The following is a 12,109-nucleotide window of genomic DNA, read 5'->3' as shown; positions in this document are numbered from 1 at the left end:
CCCACCTGAAGATGCCAGGGTTTGAACCTGAGACTTTCTGCTTGCAAAGGTTTTGTTCTACCACTGAGTCACAACCTTTACCAAGATGGAGATTAAAGGCTTATCCATGCTTACCTTTCCTTCATGCTTTCCAGACATGGTCTGCATTTAAAGCTCCGTGCCCAAACACCTTTCTCTCTCTCCCCCCCCCCCCCCCCATTTTTCTCTGCTCTGGAGTTTCCCTTTCAAAACCCCACAATTTACAGCACATTGTGGAAAACCCGAATTGAAGTTTGAGCACTAAAGAGTGAGTTTTCACAGTGAAAGCTCCAGGGTGTGAAAAAAAGAACACTCAGACATGGACCTGTACCTGGAAAGAGTGAGGCAAAGGCGTGTGTGGGTAAGCCCTAAAATGAGCTGGTGGTCAGGTTTCACTTGGGACTGTGCCTACAATTAGGGAGAGGGAGGTGACTGCTTCAAGCAAAATAAGGTGGTGGATGCTATACAATGTGCCAAACAGGTGCTCAAGGACAGAGTGGTTTGGGCTCTGCACCCCGTAAGCTAGCCTGGTGATGATCTGTGATGGTTGTAAGTGCTGACAGCTTTCCTATGTTTCTTTCGTAGGGTGATCTGGGCCTTGAAGGTGACAGTGGCCCTCTAGGGCCAGATGGGCTAAAGGTAACAATTTTGTGATTTTTCCTCAAGAAAGGTCCTGCTTGGCTGAATCTTGATTTACCCAAATCTTCTTTCTCTTGCATGAGCCTGAAATCACTCCCGCCTTACACAGTTGAAGCCTCGGGAATGTATATCCTTTCCTTTTTGTTATTTTCCCACTGGACTCCATAACTGTATGAGCTCAAGTACTTCCATTCCTGGAAAACTCTGCCGAAAAAATCTCCAGCAGCTTATTGTGTCAATCCAGCAATATGATTTGCTGCTCTTCACTGCTGCCATCTCTCATGAACGTCTGAGCCAGACAATCTCTTCTTACAAGATAATCCCTTATTTTAACCTCTTGCTGTGTCTCTGCCCCCCTGCAGGCTTATTGAATGGTTCCTTTCCTGCCCTCAGCTAAATGATCTGGCTGCTTTTCGCTGCTCAGACGTTTCTTTGCATGTGGCAGAGTGAAGTGGGGTGGTTAAGAGAACGGATCCACTGGATGCAGCAAATGGATAAAATCATTTGTAAATACTCCCTGCAAATAGAAAATTAGTGTCTCATGGAGACAGAGGGTTGTATCCACCAAACTTATTTCCTGAGTGAAACGATTCCTGCTCATGCTGCAGAGCTTCCTTTCTCTCTCTTATTACTCCGCGCTCCCCCCACCCACCTCCCCCAAATCTGCTCTGGGGTTTCCCCTCAACCTTCTGGAGCAGATTAGGAAGAGTATGTGGGGTGCACAGGGGAAAAAAAGAGGGAGTGGTAGTTCCAGTGCACATGAGAAAGTAGGTCTGCTTGCTCAGTGAATTTGCTGGATTCGTCCCTTAAATTCATTCCCTTCTGTGTGGGTTTGCTACTTTCAGGGAGCTTATCCATTCTGTCGCTTTGGGCTCATCCAGACTTCCTTTTGCACTGCCCTTTCCAGGCACAGATCCACACTTTCCAAGTCCGTTTCTGAACAGGGTTCTTTTTCTGTCTTCCCACCACTCTGTCCCCAAAAAACTAGCTGTTAATCACTAAATCAGAACAAATGGCTGTCAGGTTTTCTGTGGATTGCTGTTTGTCCTGATTCAGCTGTGAACAGTGAGTTTTTCCAGGGGAAACGGTTGGACTAAAAAAACAACCCAACTGTATGGAGACAGACCTAGGGCTCATCCATGTTTCCATGTGCCCCACACTTTCCCCCAGGAAAACCCACAGTGTAGTGCTGAATCAGAGCAAATGTCAATAGGTAATTTGATATAAATTTGCTCTGGGACCCTAGGATGAAAGTTCTGCATGAATGTTGTGAGATGACAGCTTGGCTGCTGCCTCTTTCAAATGGGGCCATTAGATCAGTCTTGTAAAGAAGCCCACAAAGGTTACTAGCTAGCCCCCCTCTCCCAATATATTAGCCTGCTAAAAGGCTAGTAGCCTGCATTTCCATACTGGCCACAGAGAATGGGGATGCCACACCCTGAAGCATGAAAAGCAAGCTACTAGCCATTTAGCAGGCTCATAAAAATGATTGACTTCTACCAAACTGGCTGGTGGAAAAGGAATGGATCGTTCCAGCCCTCCATACTCACCTTCTGGCTGTGTTTTCATGCTGATTGTGGAATATTAGGTCTTCATTCCTGAGCAAGTAGCACAAGAAACTAAAAAGCTGGTGATGGAGGAATGTCCTTTTTCTGCCATCCATTTTCTGAATGGGGGATAGAGAAGGGTGTGTGAGCATATCTATAAACTAGCCTACTAAAATTTACATGGATGGCCCCACCCATTTTTGCCTCTGGCCCTCCCCACCACTGGCATGTGGCCCCTGGATGGTTGCCTGGAATGGAATGCAGCCCTTTTTCTGAAAAAGATTCCCTATCCCTGCCATTCAAGTCTGCCAGGAACTGCATCCCTCTCTTGGCTGATGAAGAAAGATGCAGCATTAATGAAATTTCCCTGCTGGTATCTTCATTCACTTCCCCCTCTGCTTTATAAATTTGTAACAGTCAAATGTGAATTGGACATAGAGCTGGCAGACCATGTTCTCAAAGGAGTGCTGGGATCTGGTGCTGTGGTTTATTAGCAATAACAAGTATGTGTAAATAATGAAGTACTTGTAGACTGCATAGAGCAATAATTGCCACTGTAAATCCCTGAGGAGGATGTAAGCCCATTGCACAGATGAAGCACAGAAGAGCCTGCAGCTTGCCTAAAATCTTCCTGGTGTATGTGTGGCTGAGGTGGGATCCAAACTTGGGTTTCTCAGTGCTAAGTCCAGCCCTTCCCTTACCGTAACACACTTTTATTAGGGGGCATAAGAGCATGCAACCTGTTTCCAACAGAATTCAGTCATGTACTCCCAAGAAGAAACCTAGCAGAGCATGAAGACAGGGCAACAGCCTTTGCTTGCTGTTTGGGACGTGTGTGGCGCTGTGGGTTAAACCACAGAGCCTAGGACTTGCTGACCAGAAGGTTGGTGGTTCAAATCCCCGCAACGGGGTGAGCTCCCATTCCTCGGTCCCTGCTCCTGCCAACCTAGCAGTTCGAAAGCACGTCAAAGTGCAAGTAGATAAATAGGTACCACTCCAGCGGGAAGGTAAATGGTGTTTCCATGCTTCTCTGGTTTGCCAGAAGTGGCTTAGTCATGCTGGCCACATGACCTGGAAGCTGTACAGCCAATAAAGAGAGATGGGCGCTGCAACCCCAGAGTCGGCCACGACTGGACCTAATGGTCAGGGGTACCTTTACCTTTTTATTCAGAGGTACACTACCTCTGGACCTGGAGGTTTCATTTTAACTGTTATAGCTAAGGGCCAATAATTTGTTTACTCCCCTTTGAAAGCCAGTGACCATTATCGTGGCTTGTGAATGCCATAAATCAAACAGTAGTCCTAACTCAAGATCAGCAGTGGCAGGGCTTGATTAAATGTTATATCCCACACTGCATCCATAGCCCTGTTCCTTGCACTGACTGGGCTACAAGTTGGGGGGGGGGCAAGGGGGGAAGCCTCTGTGTTGAACTATGCCGGATTTCTGTCGCATTCTTTTTCCTTGCTGGTGAAACTCAGGGCAACCTGTGAGGAAAAACAGAAAAGCAATTTACCCATGTCACTCTTCCAGGGAGACAAAGGAGAACCAGGCCTAGAAGGAGGAACAGGAGACAAAGGGCAGGAAGGCATTAAAGGAAAAGAAGGACCTCCTGGATACCCTGGGCCCACAGGCGTTCGAGTGAGTTTGCAAAATCATTTGCTTTTTCTTCGAATAAATTTACCTTGCTGTTTAACCTTGCTGGCACCTTTCCTTTTTTCCCTTTTCCTTCTTTTTCAGGGTGTGGGTGTTGTTTGTACCCTTTCTATTCTTACAATATGGGTCTTAACGGAGTTTCCATTTTGGTGATTTCACATACCTCCCAAGGTTCCTAAAGCAATTTGATACTCTGCATGTTTTCTTATGTACCAGAGCAAGGGATTGTGGGACACAAAGGTAACCCTTCAGGCTCCCTTCTGCCCCAGATGAGATGCTTGGCGTAATTCTGCTCATCCAAACTCCTCCACCAGATTGCAAAGTTCCCATAACTATGTAAAACTGTCAAATGTGAATCGCTTTTAATTTGCACAGGTTACAAAATGAAACTTTGGAGGATGGGGCGGAGTTTGTATTACAGACAGCGGCCATTTCTCATGGAGGTTCCATTGCTGGTCCCTGCATGTGTCGGCAGAGCACATCTAAGTAAACCCCACCCCATCATACCCTGCCCCACCCTCTTTACAACCCCATTACTCCTTCTTCTGGGTCCAAAAGGACCTGTGCATCGGTGATTGTGCATTAGTTGCACACACCTAAAATGGCCGTCACCTGCATATTTGCATCGGTTGCACACACCTGCAGGGTTTTCTTTGACTTATTCAAAGTTGTTATTTATGTGGCATGGAGTACGCCCATAACTCTGACTGTAGCTTTATAGTATCTTAATCTGGTGAGCAGGAAGGGCTCCCAGTCACCCACTACTGATAACAGGAATACGGTTAGCCATCTTGCAGCAGGGGTTCCTCCTGTCTTTTAGACTCTGCAAAAAAAAAGAAAACCCAAACTTCTCACCCATTTTACAAGAACCAATATAACCCATGAGTTTTAAAAACAACTACACTCATACAAGCAGTATTGAGCTATGCAACACCAGTAAATAGACTAGACCAGTTTCTGTGTCTGCCCTCTGTCAAAGTACACCAAAGTGCATGATGGAACCAATATGTTTTTGCCAGCTTGTAATCACTTCCCTCTATTATTCTTTATTGCAGTGTTATGGTGCCATCTCAGATTTTAGTACATATTTTTATATAGTCTGATTTTAAAACACACACACACACACACACACACAGGCTAAACACTAGCTCAGACAAGTTGTGAAATAACTACATTTTCAGTCTTACAAATGTTTGCTAGCTCAACTGTTTCATGCCACCTGCAGGCCTGCCTCCCCTTTTCTTGATCCATCCCATAACCTTTATCTGCTCCTCCGTTTCAATCTTTGTCAAGTTCTGCACTTTTAATGAAGTACTGTTTGGGGTCAGGGCAACTATCATGTAGCAGAATCCTATTTGTTTGCTTCCTCTGAAGACATCTGAAGGTTGCTTTTTTATGTTAGGAGTGTGAGATAGGCCTCATCTAGTCCAGCATCCCTTTCGCACAGTGTCCAACCAGATACCCCAAAGGGAAGGCATGTGGTCACGTCTGACTCAGTATAAGGCACCTTCTTGTGTTACCATGTGGCACAACTACAACTCCCTCTCTTGTCCTGAGCTCGCTTTGTGGCCCCTGAAGTTCTCTTTGACCAAAAGTGCCAAACAAAACATTTGGTCAATCCAAGGAGATGGCAGAGAAGAGATTGCAGGAGTGAGCCCAGCTGAAGCACAGGAGAGAGAAAAGTACAAAGGAAGAGGCAATTGGGATTTGACACATGTGCTGATCATTAGTCCCACTCAGAGTGGAACCATTGGAATTGAGGGACATGACAAACATAGGTATATTAAATACAATGGGTATCCTCTGAGTAGAATGTAGTTGGCTGCAACTCACAGGCTTTACATCTGTGCTTGGCTGGGGGGGGGGGGGATTTGATTCAAACTGACCTAATTTGCACTTTCCAAAACAAAACAAAACGTGAATCAAAGCACAGCTATCCTTTTAAATTTGCCCTCTGAATTTTGCAAGGCAATGCTCCAGCCACGCAAAGTGCACACAAATTCATATACTAAAGTAAAGTGTACATAAAATGCATATACGTATTAGTGCAAATAACACAAATAAATGCATTTGGAAAATTGCATACAAAAATTAGTGTACATTGGCAGAAATTTGCAGTAAAAGGCTGGTGAATTTTCATGATTTCTTTTTTTAAAAAAAATCACAAACTGGTGTGGATATGTGAGCTGAACTTTTAAGACTGGAAACCAGCAAAATGTGACAAAAACCAAAGTCATCAGATTTGCCCTTCTTTAGTGCTCACCAGGCAGAAATGTGGGGACCGAGTCCATTCCACACACACTCCTGTTCAAAAGTACTTCCTTCTGCATCCTAACTGCAAGCATATAGCACACCGTCAAAAATGTTGCTGCCCATTCAGTCATCCCCCTGCGGTTAACAGGAACCAAAGGTTCCATTATATGCACCTTTCCAGCAGTTGGCAGGTGAGCCAGGAGCTAATTGCAACCCATGCCATCCAGTAGCTGTTGCTCTGTGAAACATCCTCTGCCTCTTCTGCGAGGGACCAAGCATTTCGCTTTCCTCCTTCATCGTACAACCGATGAGCCAGAAGCCACAGAAGGAGCTGGGCCAACTGGCAGAAGCCCGGCTGATGGATTTTCAATTGCTGTCTGTTGCCGAGCACTGTGGCTTTTCATAATAGGCTGCCCTTTCTGCAGGGTCTGAATGTTGAAAGAACAGACGTCTTGCAGTTCCAGGAAAGAAATCGCAAAGCTCCTCGGTAGTGAAACAGTGTTCTTAGTAAAAACAAAAAAGCTCCTGTTTTGTTTTTACTGAGCAGGGAGCTCAGCTCTTCCTCTTCAGATTACTTCTGTGTGTTTCAAAAACAGCAGCTTTAAATGACAGGCATTCCACCACTTGTGCTAGTTCTTCTGTTAGCAGCCATGATCTCATCTGACATATTGTACCATACTATCATTGTCACCATCATATATACCTAATTCCTTAAAAATCAGCACTGGCACACCACAGGGATGTGTGCTAAGTCCCTACCTGTATTCATTGTATACATACTGCATACATACCCGTCTACTGCAATTATTAAGTTTGCAGATGACACCACCATAATGGGTTTAATAACAGGTGGAGACGAATCAGCATATAGAGGGGAGGCCCAAAAAATATCTACATGGTGCCTAGGGAACAACTTGCACCTTAATATCAGGAAGACAAAGGAGATGGTGTTGGACTTTCTGTACATCAGGGAGGGCTGTGTGGAGAGAGTCCCTGCAAATACTCACAGCACGCGGGGCCCGGTCCCTGCAAATACTCACAGCACGCGGGGCCCATTCCCTGCAAATACTCACAGCACGCGGGGCCCAGTCCCTGCAAATACTCACAGCACGCAGGGCCCGGTCCCCGCAAATAATCACAGCACATGGGGCCTGGTCCCTGCAAATACTCACAGCACGCAGGGCCCGGTCCCCGCAAATACTCACAGCACGTAGGGCCCGGTCCCTGCAAATACTCACAGCACGCAGGGCCCGGTCCCTGCAAATACTCACAGCAAGCGAGGCCCGGTCCCTGTAAATACTCACAGCACTCGGGGCCCGGTCCCTGCAAATACTCACAGCACGCGGGGCCCGGTCCCTGCAAATACTCACAGCACGCGGGCCCGGGCCCTGCAAATACTCACAGCACGCAGGGCCCAGTCCCTGCAAATACTCACAGCACGCGGGGCCCGGTCCCTGCAAATACTCACAGCACGCAGGGCCCGGTCCCTGTAAATACTCACAGCACTCAGGGCCCGGTCCCTGCAAATACTCACAGCACTCAGGGCCCGGTCCCTGCAAATACTCACAGCACTCGGGGCCCGGTCCCTGCAAATACAGCACTCAGGGCCCGGTCCCAAGAGGGAGGAGGACTACCCATTTTTCCTGAACCATGCATAATTAACCACTTTCCTCCTAAGCTATAAAAGCGCAAGCTTTCTGACACAGGGGATATGCTCCAAGTCTTCTTGTTTTGTTTGCCCATGTGCCTTCCCCAGCTTTACAATATCCCTTTTCAGATTCAGTGTACTCCTTCCTGCTCTGAAAACCCAAAGGTCAGTCAGTAACTGTCTGTATGGAAGGTTCTTCATGAAGAGGGCTGGCAAGGGCATTCCAGTGGTTCGTTCACTTCACTGGGCAGCCTCACACAGCTGCCACCAGCTTCTGATAATGGAGGCACATTTTTATAATGGATGTGGCATCAGAAAATAAGGCAATGGGGGCAGAGAGAGAAAGAGGCTCAGCTGGCCCTTCACTGAAACACAAAGTCTTACACCACATTGACTGATTCTCCAGCAAGCTGGAGGGCTGCACAATCATTAGGGCAAATTTTGAACGATGTTCACTATTTTGGTTCCCATATTGTTTCAGGAAGTGCGAATTAGGTCAGTTTGCTTTTAAACGCAAACAGAATAAATTTTCTGCCTTATCCCTCACCATCAGACACAAATGGCCCTTCCGTGCCTTCAGCTACAGTCTCTTCTCTCCCCCAGCCCCTGCATAAAAATCCTACTGCTTAGTCAGGATGGAGGAAGAGTGCCTATGAAATGTGGTTCTGATAAGTCTGAAACATTGATGTCTTGAAGTGGCTGCCTCTAATAATCCCACTAATTTCCTGAATCCTTTCAGTCTGTTTCTCTGTGTGAATGTTTATTAATGGGAAGATCTCGTATAAAAACCTGCAGAACAGTAGGAAATGGCAGAGTGCTGGAGTCTCTCTCTCTCCTATGTCATATTTGTTTATGTGAACCAGCTGCAACACAAAGTCATATAGACAAGGTTACAAGGACAGCTCCCGTCTGGGGGTTTTTCCTAGCTGGGGATTTGTATCCTGAATTTTTGTATCCCAGCATATTCCAAAGTATTGTAAAAGCTGGATTCTGTAATATGCAATTAATTGTGCAAGATCAGCAAGCCAATAAATATATGTTTGCAATCACCATCTTTTTTTCTTAATATAGAGTATTAAAATTAGAGCCCTACAGGGTCTGCCTGAAGGCCCATCAACAGTGGTACCTCAGGTTAAGAACTTAATTCGTTCTGGAGGTCCGTTCTTAACCGGAAACTTTTCTTAACCTGAGATAGCACTTTAGCTAATGGGGCCTCCCGCTGCTGCCGTGCGATTTCTGTTCTCATCCTGAAGGAAAGTTCTTAACCCGAGGTACTATTTCTGAGTTAGTGGAGTCTGTAACCTGAAGTGTCTGTAACCTTGAAGCATCTGTAACCCGAGGTACCACTGTAGTCCAACATCCTGTCCTCACAGTGGCCAACCAGGTGTCTCTGAGAGGCCCACAAGCAGAACCTGAGTGCAAGAGGGCAGTCTCCTCTTGTGATTCCGAACACCTGGTATTTAGAGGCATATTTCCTCCGATACTTGAGCTATGTATGGCTATGTATACTCCGATACATAGCCATTGTAGTTAGTAGCCATTGATAGTGTGAGCACTGCTTGAAGTAGTGAAGAAAAACTCACAGAGCCATTATAAATTATAATCTGGTGCAAAGGGGATTAGAGAACCTCATGGGCACCCTAGTAGATCTCTGTGGGTCCTTCGGTACCTGTAGGCACCACATTGAGGACTTCAGCACTGCAGTAATCCAGCCTGGGTGCTTTTGGGGCATGGATTACCATTGGCTGGTTGGCATTTGTCTATCTCGGGGGACAATGGAGGAGTGTGCCTTTGGGGGTAAAGTCAAACTGTTGGACGGTTACAATGCCTGCTGTGGCTGTAGAGACTGATACAGGAGAGACATGTTTTATTGCAACTGGGGCAGATGAAGGTGTCAGGTTGTGCTGCTGCAGGTGCAGGGGCTTCTTCTCTCTGTGCTCCTCCCAGTGGTCATTCCTCCTCTGCTCACTCTGGCATTTCTGTACTGTTTTATATTTTTAAGTGGTTTACAATGCATTAAAATATCAAATAAAAAAATATGGAATAAAACATTACTGAAGAAAGTCTAATATAAAGCATACATTCAAAGCAACATAATTAGTAGGGAACTAAAATTTTATCTTAAAGATTTCAAAATAAAACACTACAAAGAAGGTCAACTACAGAATGCACATTTAACACAGCAAAGTTAACAAAAAAGATCTTAAATGTTTCAAAAGAAAAAATGACTAAAGGAAACCAAATATAAAATGCATATTTAAAACAGCATAATTAACAAGAGAATAAAATATTTTCATAAGCACAGAATATGTCTGCTGCTGTTGTTGCCAATCCTGTCAGTGGTGGTTCATAGTAGGTGGTGGCTATGGAAGCTCAGGCTCAAAGACCTGGTTTTGCACTAAGGGACATCCAGAATGGTCTCTGGCCCCTTTAGCAGCCTCTGCTTTTGTAGCTGGAGTCAGTCAGGCCCTGCCCCCCTCCCCAGGCCAGGTGGAAAGGCCAGCAAGGCAGGGAGTAGGTCTTCCAGGAAAATAAGAAAAATAAGTAAAGCAAGGATGCCACTTATTGAAGTCCCCACTTCTCAGTGGAACAGAAGATGACTATTACGAAGAAAATCATCACTGATTAGCTCTGAATAGGAAGTAATAAAAAGGAGCAGAAGCTGCAAGGAGGAAATTTTTAACTAAATGCACAGTAGCCCTTAAAAGCTACAGCAGTGGTTTGTCTGTTCATGCTGGACAGACTGGTGCTGCAATTGCCTTCTGCTGTAAAAGAAAAAAAAGGTTACAGAACTAGCTAGCAATATGGCGCTGTAATACACTCTCTTATTTGCTCATAACTGGTTTAACCATTGACTTGTCTGGACTTCAAAGACGATTTGCAATCAATTAAGAATCTCCTTATTTCATACCTGCATCATCCCATCCTTTGACACACATTAAATTAGCAGCAAGAGAGAGAGAGAGAGATGGCAGCAAATAGTTTTATTGATGATACACTTAAGGAAATTGTGGCACAGCCCAAGTGTCTCAAACCAATGCAAGATAAACAAACTGAGGTGGGTCTTAAAATTACAGCCTTAGATTTTTAAAAAAATGATATTAAGTGTGAGATAGCCACTTTCAAAACCGAAATCTCAGATTTAACAGCAACATGCAGTTGAGTGGAGTCCTGTGAAAAGTACTTAACTTTACAAGAAGCCTGGGCAGAAGCCAATTACAAAATTCTGGGCAACAGAGTAACATTTCTAAAAAATTAATCTCTTAGATGCAAACCGCATATAGATGGCATTGGCAATATTCCAACCCAAGACAATCTGGTAGAGGTCATGGAGAATTTCCTCAGAAAATTGCTGCAGCTGAGAGCAAATATTCCATTGGAAATAAATCATGCCCCCAGAATTCCAAATTGCCCAAGGAAAAACTATAGATTCTTCAGATTTGGTTATAATTAAATTTATTCACATTGAGTTAAGAGATATTATTTTAAAAACAGCACATGAATAGTCAGTGACCACATCATTAATCTGGGAGAAAAATAAAATCTCAATTTTTCCAGACTACATGCATCCAACAATAATTTCCCCCATTTGAGCATGCCTTGAATATAAAACTCCACAACTTGAATGGAAAACATTGAGATCAAGATAAATCAATTCAAAATCCTCCTGAAACAATTAAATCAGTCAGGAAAATATGGAATATGGTGGCTAATAAAAACAAATTTGATAATTTTTCCCACAATAAACTGAACCTATGGGGAAATCCAACTATAAAAATTGGGGCGGGCGGTATTGTGGAAAAATTGGATGGATGTGGGTATATTATCTTTAGATCAATTAATAGATGAGAATGACCTTTTAAAAAAAATTAAATAATTTATGTTACCTTAAAAGAAAGGTATCACTTAACGGGAATGTCACAATGGCAATGTCTACAATTACAGTGTATGCTAACATCTTTATTTGGACCAGTAGCTTTTACAGCATCTAAGATGCTGGAGATATATGAACATCTGATTGAATCCTTAGAGACTAGAAAACCCCAGCTGTTACTTTTTATAGATATTTAATGTCTATTAATCAATTGGATGTACACACACTGAGAAATGAAGGGAATAAAGATTTAATGAGAAAATATACTAGCCTCTATTTCCAGTGTGTCGCTAGATTATAAACTACGACTCATACAACAAAAAAGTATTGGACTCCATCACAATTGCATAAACATGGTTTATCAAGAACAACATGCTGTTGGAGATGCAATAAGGACAGTGCATTGTAGAAACATATGCTTACACAGTGCTCAATGTTAGCAATTTTTTTTGAAAAAAATACTATGATGTATAAAA

At 44.1% G+C, this 12,109-nt stretch overlaps 1 protein-coding gene across 8 annotated transcripts in view; it reads left to right on the top strand.

Annotated features, from left to right (window-relative positions):
• The window catches only part of COL27A1 (collagen type XXVII alpha 1 chain), a 252,548-nt gene that overhangs the window by 189,730 nt on the left and 50,709 nt on the right, over positions 1 to 12,109 (top strand). For all 8 annotated transcript variants that reach the window (XR_014521564.1, XR_014521565.1, XM_083485690.1 and 5 more), the window contains 2 exons: positions 604 to 657; positions 3,736 to 3,843. Coding sequence is in view for 6 of the 8 variants with exons in the window: in XM_083485690.1 (XP_083341816.1) it covers positions 604 to 657; positions 3,736 to 3,843 (162 nt within the window). In the remaining 2 variants the exon portion in view is untranslated. The remainder of the gene's footprint in view (positions 1 to 603; positions 658 to 3,735; positions 3,844 to 12,109) is intronic.

This window comes from Podarcis liolepis (genome assembly GCF_965112155.1).
Source record: "Podarcis liolepis genome assembly, chromosome: Z".
Lineage (NCBI taxonomy): Eukaryota > Metazoa > Chordata > Lepidosauria > Squamata > Lacertidae > Podarcis > Podarcis liolepis.
This window is presented reverse-complemented; position numbering and strand designations above follow the sequence as displayed.